This window comes from Hesperophylax consimilis, chromosome 8, assembly GCF_061612785.1.
Source record: "Hesperophylax consimilis isolate HC1 chromosome 8, BYU_Hcon_1.0, whole genome shotgun sequence".
NCBI lineage: Eukaryota > Metazoa > Arthropoda > Insecta > Trichoptera > Limnephilidae > Hesperophylax > Hesperophylax consimilis.
The window spans coordinates 1,756,243-1,775,427 of NC_142843.1; the positions used below are offsets into that span (position 1 = coordinate 1,756,243).

Consider the following 19,185-nt stretch of genomic DNA (forward strand, 5'->3'; position numbering starts at 1 on the left):
TAATGTGGACAGACTATAATTCATTTAATTTTCTTGTGCTATTCGGACTTTGGATACAGCTGCTCTAAATGATAAGTTTGGGATAACAGAACCATTAGGGAAACTTCTTTAGAAATATTCTTTGTCTGGGAAACTTACTATTTTTCATCATGCGGCTGTTATATTCTCATTTCCAGAACTACAATAATTTATTTATTTATGTGATAAGGTTGTGTAATGGGTTTTGTACATTTTTTTAATTTGGTACAGTAAAACAATAATATTTATAGGGGTTTTAACTATTTATTTACTTATGTTAAGTATTTATTTATGTACAGATGATTTATTTTTATAATAAGAAAGATGTGTAAGTATAATTTAGTAATAAATAAATGACAAGAAAAACATTATTATTTCTCTGATATTATACTCACTTCAACACAGAATATATAAGAACAATCGAAATGCCTTCCCTATAGCTTTGACGGTCGAGGGGTAAGGCTCTCGACTAGCAAGCTGGAGGTCGTGGGTTCAAATCTCAGCATGCGCAAGTAAATTTTATTTGATTAATTTGTATAAGACTTTTGTAATAATGTGTGTGCTTTAGATCAATGCTAGGAACAAAACAGTCAACTAAGAATGACAGCATATAAAAATGGCAGCTGCAGCAACTGTTTGGTTGTGAATGAGTTTATGAAAGCATTCTAGATTTGATGTTTCTGGAATTCAACAATAATTGGTGGCGAAGTGAATGGACTGTGCCTGACAAGTTGTTTGCAACGTGAGTACACAACATGAGTATCGGATACGTGCGTATCCTTGTGGAAGAAGGACCTTACAATTGATATATATATTGATTGATACACTTGATGTATATCGCCATCCCATTTGAATTTCATAAAGATGATAAAACACAGTTCCGAAACACATACAAAATTAAAGCGGCGAATCCTCAGACTAAAGGATTGGAACATGCCCACATGGCACTTCCTGTGTTATCTTCATTCTATGCACTTCAACAACACATTGCAGTGCACCAATGGGAAGGCACAATTTACTTGAACTGCTATTGCAGTTGCTTGCATTGTCTCAGTGAGACAAAGTGAGGGAGCCATAAATCAACTTCTATAGATTGATAACTTCGGACTTTTTGTATGAAACAAATTTGCCCAAAAAAACCATAGATATGCCAATATATAGACAGTAAAATTCTCATTCGGAGCCTACTTATTATACTATACACCAATGAAAAACTTTGAAAGTTTATTCCATAGATTTTCAGAGTTTTTCATTGGTGGATATAGTTAGGCAAACATATATGTCATCACAATATTTCGGTTCAAATTTTCAATCAGAGTTATACCCCCCTGGAGGGAGCCAGAGTATCTCATGTTGCTAAGATTATTAGTGTTGTAGAAGGACTGCTTTAATTTACATTACAAATATTTTTTCTTGACAATATTTTATACCACTGGAATCACTGCTAGAGCAGTAGCTGCTAACTGTGACTGTCATAATTCCTCTGCAAAAATTATTCTCCGAATAAATTTATCGTTAGTAAATTCGAGAGTTTTAATCAGCATCTCCACAGAAACAACTGAACATCGATTTACAGATTAAGAAGTTCTGTAAATCGCGAGGTTATATTCCAACCTCTCTGATGACAATAACCCTTTCTACAGTGTAATAAATGTGCGACCGAAGTATTATATGAGAGAGGCATTAAAATGAGACAACTGTAGGTATATAAAAGGTATGCGTGGTTCTCTCTTAATTATCATCCATCATCTGAGATAGCTCCTAGTAGTCTCACCAAAAGTGTGGAACAGCCATAAAGAAAAACACTGAAAGATCACTTAAATAATTTATTTCAAAATAAATTATGTTATATAAAATTTAAATATTATTAACCACTAGAGCGATAGCGTATTTAAAACAAACACTTTGAGCGATAGAGTTTTCAGGTTTTAGATTTGGCCGCGCTCATTCCAAAATTCATACTTTTGAATATTAATAAGGAAAAACGTAAACTGCTTACTATGGTTTAAAGTCGACGAACCCACTTGTATTCCACCATTAATTCCATATTTTTAGGTTTTAAAAAAATAATAAATTGATAAAAATCAATTTTTGGTAGCTATCGCTTGAGTGGTCAATGTTATGTATATATCAACTTCATGTTACAGGTTTCTTAATGACTTGACAAGGCAATACGAGAGGGCAATGATTATAACTCCACCAACGGTCGCAGTCACAACTTTTTGTTTTCTTTTGTGCTTTTTGGTTAATTTGTTAGCCTCCTGAAAAGAGGAAAAACACATTTATTAGTACATATTATAAAAAGGACTACTCATTCATAAGCAAATTTTATTTTCAAAGCCAAGATACTGATAGGACAAAGCGAATTGCCTGTATACAAATGTCAAGTGCGTGAAGTGCAAATGACAACATCCTAAAATCAATCATTAAAAGCCATAATGAAAATTATTCTGAAAGGCCCTGTAAGAACTAACACTGACGAAATCTTCAACAAACTTAAGCTCATGTCACTTACACAACTCTATTCTAAATTAATACTCCTTTACATTCATAAATACAAACACAAGAAATAAAAACTAACACATATATGTATTAGAAACACTACAAAAACATATCCAAAAGCAACTACAATTACAACATTTGGGCAAAAAAGCTTCCTGTACTAAACTCTACAACAAAATACCACTCTCATTCAAAACTCACAACAATATTTTAACATTTAAATCTCAAATAAAAAGCTGGATACGAGACATATCTGTATGTCTTGTATGTCTTCTGATCTGCCGATCAGAAATAGATAATATACACCAAATACAGACTGAAACGGACACAACTCAACTGAACAAAAAACACCATGGTGTATTATTACTCTAGTATTTATTATTATTTCAGAAAAAAACACTATTCATTATCTTTATAATTACTTTATACTATACATACTACTATATTTTAACCATATGTAAATGAAATCCTCAGCATGGGAGATCCCAGTTAAGATATCATTATAACTATTTGTTGAAAAAAAAAAATAATAAAACACTTATTATTATTATTACTGTCAGATTAATTTATTGACAAATCACTTCAAACTTAAGTCACGTTAAACGAAGGTCACGTCACCTCCCCGCTTCGCGTAACTTGTTTTGTTCCCTTTTCCCTCATTGGAATGTCTATTGTTTTATATGTCTATGTCTTCAAACCGATTAATTTTCCACAATTGAAAAGACAAAGTCTGGTTTATAAAACTCAGTAAAATATTGCACAACGGCGTAGGATTACAATATTTTTACCTTTAGTATGGTGTGGGATAGAGCATCACTCATGGCGTCCAACTTATCTTCGATGCTTTCGATAACTTGAAGCATCACGGTGGTGGCGAAGAGACTAGGAGAGACCAGGGCGTCCTGGGGGTCGGGGTCTTTGATCAATGACGAATTGTTGGTGACGATGGCCAGGTTGATCCTTTGCAGCTGGTGGTTTGTATTTGTTAATAGTTGATACGCATCATCTGCTGTGTATGGATCGGGTCTGATAAAATGTAAACATCGCCATTATTTTATTATCATGAGAGCTTAATCAAATTTGTTACAATCATAAATTAACCCAAACTACGCCATCATACACAAACCTAACCATAACGTAAATAAACCATATAAAACGGTTCAATATAAATTAATTCATAATATCAGGTGCAAATGCTTGTCCTTGTTCTATCGGTATTTTAATGGAAGATACTTCATTGATCCTTTCGGCTCCGGTGCGGAGTCGGAGAACACACCAAACGCGTGCTTAATATTTGAGCACATTGAAGTGCCCCACCGCTGTCCCACCCCGGTATAGGTGACTTATGGTCACCCCTTCGGAGCTCTCGCAAGAATCTAATTTTTTGTGTAAACGACTACATAATATAAGAAAGAATCTAGACCTTCAATGTCCCCGCATACAGTGTTAGAAAGCAGTATGCGAGCGCTTACAGGTAAGTAACTACAGAGCAATAAATGCTTCTCAACTAAGAAAGACAACAACAAAACAGAAAAAAGATGGACATTTTGAGCACAGTTGAAAATTTTGTCACTCCTCCCGCACTAGCAAAACAAATACAAAAACATATGAATAAACAATAATAATATAATATGCAATATAGCTACCTTTGTTGTTCGCAACAATTATCGATAATAGTTTGGCGCAGAGCAGGTGAATCAATTCCCATTATTATCAAATCTTCAACAACCAAATCGTTAAATTCTTTTCCTCCCACGTCATATTTCCTAATATAAAAAAAAATGTATATGTTACAAAAAAAATCTGAATATTATAACAACCTATGTTAATATTTATGTAACCGCTGCACTTTTAATAGCCACAGATTATAGAAATTTCAACACAATTATCTATAAAATTTAAAGATCAAAATTTCCCAAATAAAACAATCTCTTTGCGGCCATTTTGGGATACTTTAGTATGGATTAAAGTTTGTGAAAATTTCGTTTCAATCTATATATGCATAAATTACCTAATTAACCCAAACTAAGAACCTATTTTGTGCACGTGAATAGTTATTTCTTGAAGTAGTTGTTGAAACGAAGTGTAATTACCATATTCTGTGGTTTAAAGTGCGGCAGTTAGGTAAATAATTACAATATTACGCATTTGGATAAGAAATTATAAGAATCAATAATCATTTTTAATAATAATAATATGACAGAATTAATGAAGTAGAATTTAGTGATGGTTCATCTAACAAATAATTACCTAAATATTGGTATGTATTCATCGGCGTGTAGATTATACAGCATAACTTCAGTGCCAAATGTAAAGTTCAATGTTTTGACACCCCTTGACTTCGGTTGACCAAATTTGTCCAGCATTTTCACTGTTAAATTACAAATTTGTTAAAAATTAATATGTTTTGTTTACCATTCAGAGTAAATAAATATATCAAGATTAAGATTCTGGTAATATATTTTTTTTAATTCTTCTGTAGTTAACTTCTAGATTTGAATATAAAGTATGGTGTTAATTTATTAAGATTCTGGTAAAGTTTTCCTACTCCGCTTACTTCTTATTAATTATAATAACACTTTGTTTCAACTTAAATGGTTGTTACTTGTTGTAATTAAGTCGGGGGAGTTGGTAAAAGTTGCATTCAATTAATTTTTTTTCAATATCAAAGTTAGTATGAAGCGACATTTGCCAAAAGGTTCCACTTCAATCTAAATACAAAAAAATTATTTGAATAACTCAAACTAAGAACCTAATAACATGTTTTTCCATCTCCCCTGAAGTAAATAGTTGTTTCTTTTTTTTTTTTTTTTATTATTTATTAACCAATATACATATAATACATAATTAAACAATATATATAATATATAATATTAGTGGTAACAATACCTCCCTAATTGAGAAATTCTCGTGTTTAGGGAGGGAGCACTATCAAATTGACAGTACTATACATACTTATCAGTTGTTACAATTTGGATGCATGAAGAATTACTTTTTTATATATAATAAAAATATAAGTAGCAATTGTTTTTTTTTTGTACATAATGAAAAATTATTTTTATACATAATGAAAATTATAAGATGGCATTTATTTTGTACATAATGGACACATTTTGGTTGGCACATCGTAACACATACTTAAAAATTATTTAATAGTAAAATGTTTTTTGAGTTTTTGTTTAAAAATTTCATAATTCCTCTCGGATTGTATTTCTATAGGGAGTTCGTTAAAGCATTTTATTGCTGAGTATGTGTAATGATGTTGGGCTGTTGTAGTATTAAGTTTAGGGATTATTATTTGTCCTAAGGTTCTCGGTCTGGTGCTAAATGACTTTATTGTTAGTTTGTCTTTATGGATTTGTAGTAATGCGTTTTTTTGATAAATTTTATTTATTGTTAATACTTTGAATTCATCGAATAATTTTTGGGTTGAATAGTCTAATTGTTTCTTAAGAATAATTTTGATGAGTCTTCTATGTACTATTTCAAGTGGGGTTAAGTTGGTTTTATACGCTCCTCCCCATCCTATTATTCCGTATTGCAGAACTGATTGGGCTAATGCATAGTAAACCTTTAGTAGCAAAGATTTATGTAATATATTTCTTAGTTTGAGGAATACGTAATAAAGTTTACGTATTCTATTTACAGTTTGCGCAATATGTTCAGTCCATTTAATATGTTGGTCTATAATTATGCCTAAATATTTAATATTACTTTTTTTTGAGATTTTTGAGCATTTAGGTGAATAGCAGTTGTCAGTATAATTATTACAAGAGTTATGGATAGTTATATTGGAATTTATTGTTGGGTGTATTTTGTCTGATAATGTGAAAGTCATGAAATAGGTTTTGTCAGAGTTTAAGGAGAGGTAATTGTCATCCAACCATTGTTTTAAGTTGTTTATTTCTACGTTCGCAGTTTGATAGGCTTCTTCCCAAGTTTTTTTTTCTATGATTAAAACTGTGTCGTCGGCGAAAGATATGATTTTTCCATTTTTTGGTACTGTAAGCATTTCATTCACGTAAATGATAAACAATATTGGGCCTAGAACTGTCCCTTGAGGAATTCCAAATTCGGAATAGGTGGGTTCACTCAATATATTGTTAATTTTTACGTGTTGGTGTCTTTTATGAAGATAACTTTTAAACCATTCTTTAACTGTTCCTTGAATTCCAATATTTTCTAATTTTTTTATTAGCTTCTTGTGGCTTATACTGTCAAAAGCTTTTCTTAGATCGATGAATATACTTAAACATTTATTTCCCGAGTCAAGAGCATTATATATTATAGAGGTTATTTTTGCGATTGCATCTTGCGTACCTAAATTTTCTCTGAAGCCGAATTGGTTATCATTAATGATTTTATTTGAAGTGATATGTTTAGTTAATTGTGACTTTACGACTTTTTCAAATATTTTTGCTACGTTAGATACAATAGATATGGGACGGTAGTTCGAGACGTCAGATGTAATTCCTGATTTGAAGATCGGGGTTATTATTGTATTTTTATATACTTTTGGGTAAATTCCTTGCTGTATGCTGTTATTAATGATATGTGCAATTGGTTTGGATATTAATTGTCTCATTTGTTTTAATATATTTACTGTGATATTATCAAAACCAGGGCTCGCGGACACTCGTAGGTTCATTATAATTTTTTCTATTTCTATTTGGGTGCATTTTTCAAATTTTTCAAAAATATTTTGGCAAGTTTGTGTGGATGTATTGGTAGTATTTTTAGGTTGGAACGAGTCGATTTTTTTGGCAAGTTTCTCTCCGACTTTAGCGAAGTAGTTGTTGAAAATATTTGCAATTTTAGTTGGTTCTTTTATTGAGTCTATTGTTTCGTTGTCATAAGTTATTTTATTTATTTGTTTATTTTTATTACCGTTGCCGATAATGTTGTTAATTGTAGCCCAGACTTTTTTGTTATCTTTACCACTATCTTCAATTTTTACCTTGAAGTAATTTTATTTTGTTTTTTTAATTAAATTTGTAAGATTGTTTCTGTATTTTTTATATAATTGTAATAAAGTTAAGTCATTAGGTTGTTTTCGGGTTTGATAAAATAGTTTTTCTTTATTCCTAATTGAGGTAACTATTCCATGGGTGATCCAGGGCTTAATTTTTCTATGTTTTGATTTAGGTTTAACGTTTTTATGTATAGTTGCATTTATTATGTGTTCGCGAAGTGTTTTTTCGAATATAATTGAAGATTTTTCGGCATCTTCGGTGTTTAATGTTTCTTCCCATTTTTCCGATTTCAATTTTTGTTCAAGAAGTTGTATGTTTAAGGTTTTTATGTTATACTGTTTTAATGCAGTTTTGGAAAAGGACATATTTTTTTTTAAATGAAGAATTAAAAAACACGTGTAGTGATCGGTAATGTTTGTTTTCCAAATGACAGGTGTTAATTGTGTAGTTGTGTCAGCCTTAGTCCAGATATGATCAATACATGATGGGTTTTGTAGGGGCACAACTCTAGTGTAATCGTTTATACATGAAATGAAGTTAAGCTCAGCCATCGTATTAAGTAAATCATTTTTTTCGACGCTGTTTGAATTTAGACCTATATTTATATTGAAGTCACCCGTCACTATAGTATTTTGACATTTTGTTTTGTTTATTACATCTTTGAGGTTCTCTATAAATTGTTGAGTTTTTGATCCGTGGGTTCGGTAAACAGCAATAACTTGATAAATCTGATTATTTATTTTAAATTGTAATGCTACACAGTTCGTGAGGGTCATGTTTATTTCTTTATAAGATATATCTTGGTGTTTTTGGTTAACGTAAATAACTATGCCACTATTCTTGTTAATGTGTGTTTTCGTCGAAATACAAGTAAAGTTCGGTAATTGTGGTATATTATCTATATTTACTGTATTAAGGTGTGCCTCTGTCAAAACAATACAGTCGAGTTCAGTTTTTAAAAGACTAAGGGTGCATAATAATTCATTCATGTTTTTGTAAATGCTCCTAATATTTAAGTGCATAATTACTAATGAGTTTGTCATATTTTTGAAAACGAGGTTACATTCATCAACATTATTACATACTTTTTCTGTTATATTATAAGTGCTATCTAGTTCATCCGTGATAATATTATTCATCAGAATTTGAAAACGTGTGTTTTATATAAGAGTAGTTGCGAATATATAACATAAGCTTATAAATAACATATAACATAAAACATGAAACGTATGTAGAATTTAGGTATATAAATAATATAAGACATAATGTTATGATGAAGATAAAACATAAGCATATAAAAAATGTAAAACGTAAGCTTTAGCATGTAAGATATACGAGAGATATAAGTGTTTAGTTGGTGCCAATATTTAACATAAGCATATACAATATATATGGCATAAGAATAGGTATATAAAGTGTAAATATAATTGTTGAAAATATAAGACCTAAGGATGTAAAGAATGTGAAGTATAATCATATTAAGAAAGTAAAACATGAGCTTATAAAGATTATAAAACATAAACATATAATGAATATGAAACGAAAACATAAGCATATAAAGTATACAAGAGATATAAGTTAATATAATCATATTAAGAAAGTAAAGCATGAGCTTATAAAGATTATAAAACATAAGTATATAAAGAATAAGAAACGAAAACATAAGCAAATAAAGTACGTAAGAGATATAAGTTAGTATAACCATATTAAGTAGGTAAAACATGAGCTTATAAAGACTATAAAACATGAGCATATAAAGAATATGAAAAGAAAACATAAGCATGTAAGGTATACAACAGATATAAGGATTTGGTTGTTGTGAATGTTTTACATAACGATATAAAGTATATATAACAAAATCATAAGTATACAGAGTATATATATAGTTGTTGCGAATATATAACATAAGTATATAAAGGATATAGAGCATGAGTATGTTAAAACACAACATATACTTCTTGATTCTGTGTTTTACATAGAGATTTATGTGAAAAAGTATAAACATATGAAAGTAAGTTATGTGAGTATATCTAAACGAGCTTTGTTTATTGGTTATTGATTGAGGGAGACAAAATGTTTTTGTTTGTTTCGTTAATAATAATAGCAGGTGTTCCGTTGTCTTTGCGGACATATACTTGTCCTCCCTTTGTCCAGGCGAACTTAAACCAATTTTCGTGTGTAGCTTTTCTCGCGAGAAACCATAAATGTTTTGCGCGAAAAGTCAGGTGTTCCGAAATGTAAATTTGCAAACTTGGTCCTGCCATTCCGATAAGGGCGGTGTTAAGTTTGTCCTCACGGTTCGGGGCTTGTTTGTTGTAGTTTTTAATGTCTCTCAGGAAATCATCACGGTCGACGCTGGTTTTGAATTTCACTACGATTGGCCTGCGTTGATCTTTTTTGGACTTTTGGTTGATACGGTAAGCTGCATCGATGTTATTGGAATCGTTAGTGGATTTGGTTATTTTTTTAATGTTAAAAATGTAGTTATTTAAGTTTTCCCCGTTAATTTCGGGGATCCCCCTAATTTCAACATTTTTTGACTTATTTTGCCTGTCAATTTGTTCCATTTGGTTTTCTAGGACGTCGATTCTCGTTTCCAGCTCAGTGTTCCTTTTTTCAAGTAAACTGTTTGTGGCTTCTAGATCGTGGACACGATGTAAGATATCCTCATACTGTTTACTCATAGTTGCCAAAGTGGCGAGAATTTGGGTATTTTGCTCGAGCAACTTAGAAAGTAGTTCAGTGTCCACAAGGGCACTACCACTTGCTTTGATAGTGGGCACAGCACATAAGCATTTAGAACATTTTAACTGTGTGCGTCGCTCCTTGCTGAGGCGACGGTATGAACTTTCTGTTACCCCACCACAGAGTAAATGATATGTTCCTTTGCAAAGTGTACATATAAAAACGGACTCGTCTGAGAGGGTAGGCTCAGAACAGGCTTGGCAATTCATCATTTATGTATTTTGATTTTTTTAATGTTGATTCGTATTGGAGATTGATACAATTGATGGTGTGTATAATTTATTTTAGCGCCTGTTTGTTGGCAATTTTCGCAACACCCTTGCTGACTGGTACTAACGCCTGTTGGCAGGCAATCAACAATATGTTGTTAAATAAACGTACCCACATATGAACCACTGTTTCAAGTTTTTATATGGTGGAATCACTGTTAAAACGTAGAATTTTGCACGATTTTTGGTGTCTGTAGCATAAACACTTTGGTATTTGTTATCACACAATGTTATTATTTATGATAAACTTAACTGTTAACTGTTTGTAGATATTTAGGTAGAATACCGGGAATCACTTTGACGTATTTAATGTTATTTTTTAATTTGTACAAAAAATGACACAAATGTCTTTTACGAGTGTAAAAAATAGGCTCATGAAATGCGCGGTAGTCACTTTAACCTACACTGACACTTTTTTGACTTGGGTGGATTGTATTTTGCTTGCAGATTTAAAAAACACTACCGTAAACACTATTTGACACCGCTGTCAACAACTGAAGAGGAATGAATTGAATTCTTGTACCAATTGAGTTGAAACGAAATGTTATTTCAATAATTTGTGCATATTTAGCAGTTTGCGGGGTAAGGAATGTTTACCTAGGGCCGGCTCTGAGCCAAATGCACCTGTCGCAAGTGAAATTTTGACACCCCTTACGAGTAGGCGCCTAAGTAGGTTATCACTGGACCTAATAATGTTCGGGTGATTTGTATTTTTGTGTAATGCCATTTCCATGAAAACTGTAGTGGTACGCCACTACTCGAGTCGGACGGTGTCAGGTACTACTTAGTACACAGTACCAAGCACTAAGGTGCTACGGTACTTAGGCCATCGTAGAATCTACTGGACACTTCGGCCGTTGCCTAGAGGTCAAGCCGGATGGTACTAGAAACTACCGCGCTATTCCTACAGGCACTGGGCGACCGCTAGAATCTTCGGTGGAATGGGTGGCAAAATATTGTAGCGATAATAACTAGAATGTTTGGGAACGTTCTCTTAGGTGCAACTTGAATCGCATTAAAACCTACTAGCGAAACATCGTAGGTATTGCCTATCTACCTACTCGCTGGATTATTCTCGATGCATTCGCACCTTATATAAGCGACAGCGGGAAGGTACTCAGGCAGTCTACTACTTACATATCTTTAACACGCTATTCAAAACAACTTCTTTAATCCACGATTACTTAAATAATCCTTGCTGTGTCTGTTGTGATTAATTACTTGTGTGATATATAAAATATTGTTCAAATTTATTCACCGCTATTTTATCCCGGCAACAGAATAAATCTATTATAAAATATTACATAGTTTAATTTCAACACCGAACACATCTTCAACCTTAGCAACAAAACTAATCTCGGTGTTAGGACTGTTTGGTATTGTCCTGCTTAGGACCGGCCCTGCATTTACCAAGACTTTACACTGGCTCAGTACCAGAATCGACAAAAATTGTAGACCCTGCACAGAAAAGTAAAGTTCACTACGGTTGGCAGCGCACCCATTGTGGGATTTTTCTGCACAGTATCTCTGGTTTTTGTCGATTCGGTGCCGATACCTAGCCAGTAGGACCAAGGGCTAAAACATATTTTGAGATCCATTTTCTACCTACAGGGTAAATAGGTTGTAATGCTACTAAACTTTTCTTCTTGGTAATAACAATTGCTACTAAAATAATCTTCGTTAATGAATCAGTTAGTGTGTGATTTAATTGTTTAGAATGGTTGACTTCTTTATGGCGCAAAATGCTGTCAAATTTTCTGAATTACAATGTTTACTAAAAATAGCGGAATCTCTGTCAATACAATAATCGCTAACAAGGAGAGTTTTCGCTACATTACATCGACATTTTCAATAAATACACGTAAAAAGAGCGAACGGTACAAGTAAAACAACAATTAGTTGCTAAAAATGTACTTCTCTGTATAATTTATTATACTTACAAAAGTAAACCCAGCAAAATCAAAAAATCAAACTGCTGCATGGAGTGCATATGCATAGATGAAAAATAATTATTGCATTTGACATTTGACGTTCGTAGTGATGGGCATAATCGAAACATTTTACACAAATAAACCAGTCATACTAAAAGATTCTGAAGATTTTTTTAAATACTGTTTTATTCCCTAAGCTATTATTGTAGTACGTAGAGTCTCTTCTTTAGCATATTTTATATATTTTTTTACTTTTAACTGTGTATGTTTTTGTTATATATTTGTATCCAGAAGTTGACTTGTAAACGTTAAAGCACAGTTGGGCATAAAATAATAAATATTCCAAAGAGTTGCGATATTCCAAACGCAACCGTCTGATTAACGTCGGCAAGGGAAAAACGCCAAAAATTCGCCATATATATAAATATAAGTATAAGAATATATATAAAAATATTCTTATTGAACTATATTTCTCTTTTGTCGGTAGGGTAGATCTTTGCGAAGGAGGGCGGTCCATCTGATTGACAATCCATTGTTAACAGACCGATTGTCATGTCTAACGCGCAGACGCAATGTGGACATGCAAAGTCTGTTCTACAGGTATTTTAATAGAGCCCGCTCTAAGGAGCTAGCAGCATTAATCCCAGTGCACCGGTGTACGAGTGGTTTATTTATGGGTGTACGTGCGTGAAATCTGACTGGTCGTTTCTTCTTCTCTTTTTTGTGTTTTGGGTTTGTTTGTCAAAACGAGGAGCTACATGAACTGTGGAACAAACTTCGAGCAAAATGTAAATAAGTATCTGTCTCTGGTGTCTATGGCGGTTTGCTAAGTTTTTGCGCTTTTTGGTCGTTATTCGTCTTTTTGATGCCGCGTGAAGTCCGTTCAAAAGTGACAGTAGCGTTGGGTGTTTTAATATCACTATAATGTTAATATAAAAGTACATTTCGAAGAAATTTGGTAAGTTTCCTTCTCAAATATTATGAGTTGAAAATATTATCATTTGTACGAAATTTTAATACCCGAAATTACCATTTAAAACAACATAACCTTTCAAAGTTTTGTCAATTTACCGGTCTATTTACGATGTATTAGCTATTAGGATCCTTGAAAATAAACCCACACCTGTTAATTTTACCAAGGTATAATCTTTTGTCAATTATATTATTGTTAAAAACTCTGAACTCGACCTGGTCTGATCTGAGTTCGGATATTAATTTCTACCCCTGTTTTAATTTTGTATATTATTGCACAACTGTATAGGAATTATTGATGTTAACGTTTTATATTCAGAACAAATTTCCCTCTGCAGGCACACGCCTATGCAATTTACTATCGTTTATGTACACCAATATCACACTCGCCATATTTATTCCCCCTTACAATGTTCAATATACTAAGTTATTCTTTTCGTTGCAGATAATATTTAAATTACAATGGCAATGTATAAAGTGCCCAACAACATGGCTGCCGTGGATAGAAGTAACGCACAGCTCGATAATACAAATCTACAAATGGAATTTCTGGAATTGGCGGGAAGATCTCTCGATATGAGAATTGTCTCTGACAATTCGACATTTTCATTTGTGGAGGTAAGCATTGTGGACAGAATATTAAAAATATTCTCAGATGAAAATGTTGGTAAAACTGCAGAATTCCTCTTCACGCTTTATACGCGAGTATATATATACTTGAAATAACAATTTGTTTCAACTTAATTAGTACAAAGAACGTCAGGAGAGATGGAAAAACATGCACACAGTGGGTTATTAGGTTCTTAGTTTAGGTTATTTATATAATTAAACTTTAAATTCTAACCTTCTAACTTAACCCACGACAAACGTCGGAACAAACAAATAAGAAAAAACATAGTAGTCGAAACTGTCAAAACATGTTAACAGGGATTGAAAAAAAAAAAGGAACTTTAGCCTTCGGAAAGCCGAGCTCCCCCGATCTAATACTTCTGCAGTGTGCCGAGGGTGAAAATGCCACTAATAGAAAACATTAATGTCAGATTACCATATGATACCAAATTTTCGTATCCAATGGGTTAGCGATGAGTCGTTCATGAACGAGCCGCACATTTGAACTAGCTTCATTTGATGAGCCATATTCATGCGACTCCCGGTAAACCGTGCCATGGCTCAATCGAACGGTTATTCTTTTTACTAAAATATCGTAATTATTATTACATACTCAGAGTCGTGAAATGCGTCTGACAGTCGGACATCTGAACATAGACTCATGTACCTACACCTAATAACTACCTAGTATCTTATTTTTCTCATGATACCAAAAATCGTACAATCACGCTGGGAGCCGTATCGAGCGAGCACAGAATTCACATTGCTCACGGCTCCCGTTCAATTGAGTTGACTCTTTGAGCCGTAGATAAATATTGAGCTAGTTCCGTGGCTTCCGCTCTTAATAAAATTAGTCATAACACATCGCTACAATGGATACTTTTGGCGCTAGTTAATCCATCAAATAATCATATTTAACTAACATGCTGAATATACCCAAAAGAAAATTGGAAAAAGATATCTTTTTTGGGAAGAATTCGCCCCGGAAAAACTGCAATCACCATCTATAACTCCATTATTGCTCCACATTTTAACTATTGCTCAACTATCCTTTTCCTGTGTAACGACTGAGAACAAAATAAATTTAAAACTCTCCAAAATAGGGCAATGAGAATAATACTTAGACGAAATAGATATTCAAAAGTAAATAAAATGTTAAAGGAACTAAATTGGCTAACAGTGAAACAGATGCTGACCTTGAACATGATGATATTTATGATTTAAGATTTTCACGGCCAAAAGTATTTTTGTTATTTGTTTTTGGGGTGTTATGCCGTGTTGCGCTAACTCCTTCTTTAGCTAACGTTTCGGACAGCATTGCAGTGTCCATCATCAGGGCAAAACGAAGAAAACCACTTTAAATAAAAAATGATACGTTAATGTTAGCTCAGAGGGTTGGAGCTGGCAACACGGTATCACAACCTCATACATAAGCTCACATTTTAACACAACCTCAAATAACACATCTGCCCTGATGATGGACACTGCAATGTTGTCCGAAACGTTGGCTAAAGAAGGAGTTAGCGCAACACGGCATAACACCCTAAAAACAAATAACAAAAATGATGATATTTGTACATAAAATAGTAAACAACCTGTTACCCAAATATTTCTCAAATAAAATTGTATACAACAAGGACATACCCAAACATAAAACAAGGACGTGCAATGAAATCAGGCTACTAAAAAAGGACAAGGCGAATGCTCAGAATAGTATACTATGAGTATACAGGGTGTCCGGAAACTCGTAGTACAAGCGGGAAACTGGTGAATCTACATCACATTTGGAGTCGATTTTGTAGTATATATTTTTTTGATTTGAGCTTTCGTTATCGAGTAAATCGAGTTAGAAGTTGATTTTTTTTTTTTTTTTTTAATCAAATTCTTATAAATTATTACTGAAGATCAAAGTACCGAACTAATTAAAACTATTTGAAAGTAAAACAAATGAAGAAACTCGGATTTGAAGCATTATTTTGAAATCACCCTGTTGAGAATAGTTTGGGGCTTGATGGAGTCTTCAGAATAACAGACGCATGGTTTTGGTTGCACAAAACTGCATTTGTACTTTATTTAATGTTACGAGTTTAAATTTATTCCCGACCCGGGCAAAACACTTTTACAGGTGGTCAGTTGACCATAATTCCTGCCTGTTACTATTTTTTGGAGAGAAGAAGTGAAAAAATCCACTCTGCGAGGCTTTTTATAACCTAATCAAAATAACACACATTGACAATCTAATTATCCAAACAAATACTGTCATAGAAGCCAATGGTAATTAAAACACCTGTTTTAACAATAGGCCCTAGCTTTACTACTGACCGCTAGGTGCTAGGCAGTGCCCTGTAAAATAAAATGGTTGTGCACTTAGCTAATAACTTGTACATTTTAAACACACCCTTCATTTAATCCGGTGTAATCATAAAATATTTCTGCTCTGCAGGGTTAAAACATCTGTTGTTCAACCCTAAACAGCAGAAAAAACTTTAACCCTAAAATAGCCGAAAAATATTATTTTTTGTTTTTTTTGTGAAAATGCTTAAATCAAAAAACTTTATGTTTTTTTGGGTTCCCCATGTGGTGTAGATTCTCCAGTTTCCCGCTTGTACTACGAGTTTCCGGACACCGTGTATAAAGGGATGAAATACTATAATGCGCTGCCGGAAAACTTAAAGTCTGCACCAATTGGAAGGTTCAAGATGTTGTGCATGAGCTACATCAAGCAGGAGAAAATATAGCAAATATGCATGTAACAATTAATTAGTAATTTGTAATCTTAAATGTACAAATTACTAAAATAAAATTAATAAATAAAAATATTTTACCATCTCCCCCGAGATGGAAGGTTGTCTCTTGTAGTAATGAAGCTGAAAGTGTTATTTAAAAAAAAATTGCTTATTAAAAGTGAGGTGGAATTTTACCAGATTGAATTGAAGATTGAATTTATGTGATTCTTTATAATATTTGCAGATGACAGGAGTGGGCACCCTCAACACTCCAACTGTGAGCGGGTTGAACGACTTTGACTATCAGAACCTCTCTGGGCTGGGACCTCACTCCCCGTCCCAGCTGAAGACTGTAGGCAAAGTGCCCTTGCCACCGGAAGTCATGGAGCATTTTGGACGTATCCTTTTACTTGAAACTTTCATTAGTCTGTGTGCATCGTTAACAGTTAACTTCCCACGTTAGATGCCTATTCTTACTTTGGTTACATAATCTTTATTTTGCTTTTATTTATAAACTAGCTGAAATCCTCGGTGTTGCCCGGGTCTCGTGCAGAGTTTTCCAAATCAGATGTAGACAATGACCTGCCTCTTGTTTTGAAGGTCAAGTGTGAAAAAATTTTATCAATCTCGGAATAAAATTGTAGATTTGTGTAAAAATCAAACAAACACCGCTGCAGACACTCTCCATTATATAAACAAATTAAAATGTCTACACAATGCGTAACTCCCATTTGTCAAATTTTGCAGGAAGCGAAAAAAAGCTCGTACTGAAAAAAAATGAAAGAGATGTTATTGTTTTTATTTGTGTTTAGAACATACCACATTTTTCTGTATTTATTTTAGACCCTTAAACATTTATAATTTAAGGCTTTCAATTGTAAAACGGAATTCGGAAGTTTACTTAATTCTGCAAAATGGTGCCATGGATATGTTACTAATTTGTGTTTAAAAACAGACAAAACTGGATTATTTTTACGAATTTATGATTTTTACATTTCGAGATGTGACTAATTTTAACACCAAATCAACACCGCAGTCTTCGAATTAAACCGACGATATGCAAGTTTTTTTTTTGAAAAAGGGTTTATTTTTATTTATTTGTTCTCATTAATCGTCGATAATACAGTGCAATTCAGTAGTTATAATTTCAAAAATTCAAAATGGCGCTGAATGGATATTTTTTTTCAAATGTAACAAGACTTCAACCCCCTAAGAATCCTCATCTTCACTTTAGTATAGCAATAACGTACTTTCATTCAATATTTGAAATTTGTCTTCTGCAATACCGATATGTCTTTAACTGAACAGCACAGATTTAGAATGCCAATACACTCTAGGCCTGTTCCCCGAGATCAACCGAGCCTGGCTGACGATAGATAGCGACATCTATGTGTGGGCGTACGAACACGGTACGGATGTGGCGTACTTCGACGGCCTGGGGGAGGCCATTGTCAGCGTGGGCCTGATCAAGCCAAAACCCGGCGTGTTCCAAAACTTTGTCAAGTACTTGCTGATACTGACTACTACAGTTGAAATTGTTGTGCTGGGTAAATATACTTTATAACCAACTCTTATAATAAAACATACTGCCTAGTTAAATGGTATGATTTGAAATTTTCATGACACATAAAAAATTTATTACATCATTTAAAAAAAAATTTTGTGTATTTTATTTTATCTGTTTTTATTGTCTGTCTCCAACAAATGTGGATACCTGTGTCTGTTTTGCACTGCAGTTTCCTTTTTGCGCATATCTTGCTTGTACTGCAAGCATGTCAAACTCACAGGATCTCGCATGCCAAAATATACAAGGTGTAGGACCAAAATATTTGATGCCAAATGACTTTTAAAATGGAATGTAAATGAAAACAAAAGAAATTCATAGAATCGGGTTAAAAATCACTGGGAAATACGGGGGAAGATAAAACGAAGCCTTACCTTATGATGATGTTGGTTTCTTTTGAGTCCCGTTGGATTCGTGAAAATTCCATCGCATGGATCACTTAAAGCTTATAGGTGTACCCTCATATGTAATCACAATTATGTATACATATAATATTATCATGTGGAAAAACAAAAACCTCAATATTTATAGAAATATACTAAATTTAAGGATTCCAACTTCACTGAAATTTATCTTCAAATATAAATTGCATAATCAGCTATTTTTGTCGTCCAATCTCTTAAAACCTGTTATCTTCCATGGCTAATTAGTGATAATTGTCGTTTGTTTCAGGCGTGACCTTCTCCAACTCGCAGTGCAACGGGCCGCTGGGCGCCCTGGAGGAGATGCACCTGGTGCCCGAGCCCGTGTTTGTGCTGCCCACGGACGGCGTGTCCATGAACGTAATCCAGGCCACCAGCACCGGTCGCATCTTCATGGGCGGCAAGGACGGCTGCCTCTACGAGATCACCTACCAGGTAATCCATTTCATAATAC

General features: G+C 33.4%; 2 protein-coding genes across 2 annotated transcripts in view; one reads left to right on the forward strand and one right to left on the reverse strand.

Annotated features, from left to right (window-relative positions):
• Positions 1–1,840: 1,840 nt before the first annotated feature.
• Positions 1,841–12,515, reverse strand: LOC149421390 (uncharacterized). The gene is made up of 5 exons (XM_089634371.1): positions 12,448–12,515; positions 4,771–4,891; positions 4,167–4,286; positions 3,309–3,546; positions 1,841–2,279 (listed from the first exon to the last, which is right to left on the reverse strand). The coding sequence occupies exons 2-5, from the start codon at positions 4,884–4,886 to the stop codon at positions 2,160–2,162; spliced, it is 594 nt and encodes a 197-aa protein (XP_089490497.1). The 5' UTR covers positions 4,887–4,891; positions 12,448–12,515; the 3' UTR covers positions 1,841–2,159.
• A 778-nt stretch (positions 12,516–13,293) lies between these two features.
• Positions 13,294–19,185, forward strand: part of Nup154 (nuclear pore complex protein Nup154) — a 41,038-nt gene continuing 35,146 nt past the window's right edge. The window contains exons 1-5 of the mRNA XM_089634736.1: positions 13,294–13,396; positions 13,856–14,028; positions 16,990–17,143; positions 18,059–18,292; positions 18,982–19,166. Of these exons, the coding sequence (XP_089490862.1) occupies positions 13,873–14,028; positions 16,990–17,143; positions 18,059–18,292; positions 18,982–19,166 (729 nt within the window). The 5' untranslated portion in view covers positions 13,294–13,396; positions 13,856–13,872. The remainder of the gene's footprint in view (positions 13,397–13,855; positions 14,029–16,989; positions 17,144–18,058; positions 18,293–18,981; positions 19,167–19,185) is intronic.

What these genes read in the sequence shown, in the direction of transcription:
- LOC149421390 (XM_089634371.1), bottom strand. Translation starts at nt 4,886, where the DNA reads ATGCTGGACAAATTTGGTCAACCGAAGTCAAGGGGTGTCAAAACATTG. An exon ending in GAATACATACCAATATTTAG is followed by an intron (nt 4,287 to 4,770) that starts GTAATTATTTGT and finishes TTTTTATATTAG; the next exon opens with GAAATATGACGTGGGAGGAA. An exon ending in AATTGTTGCGAACAACAAAG is followed by an intron (nt 3,547 to 4,166) that starts GTAGCTATATTG and finishes ACATTTTATCAG; the next exon opens with ACCCGATCCATACACAGCAG.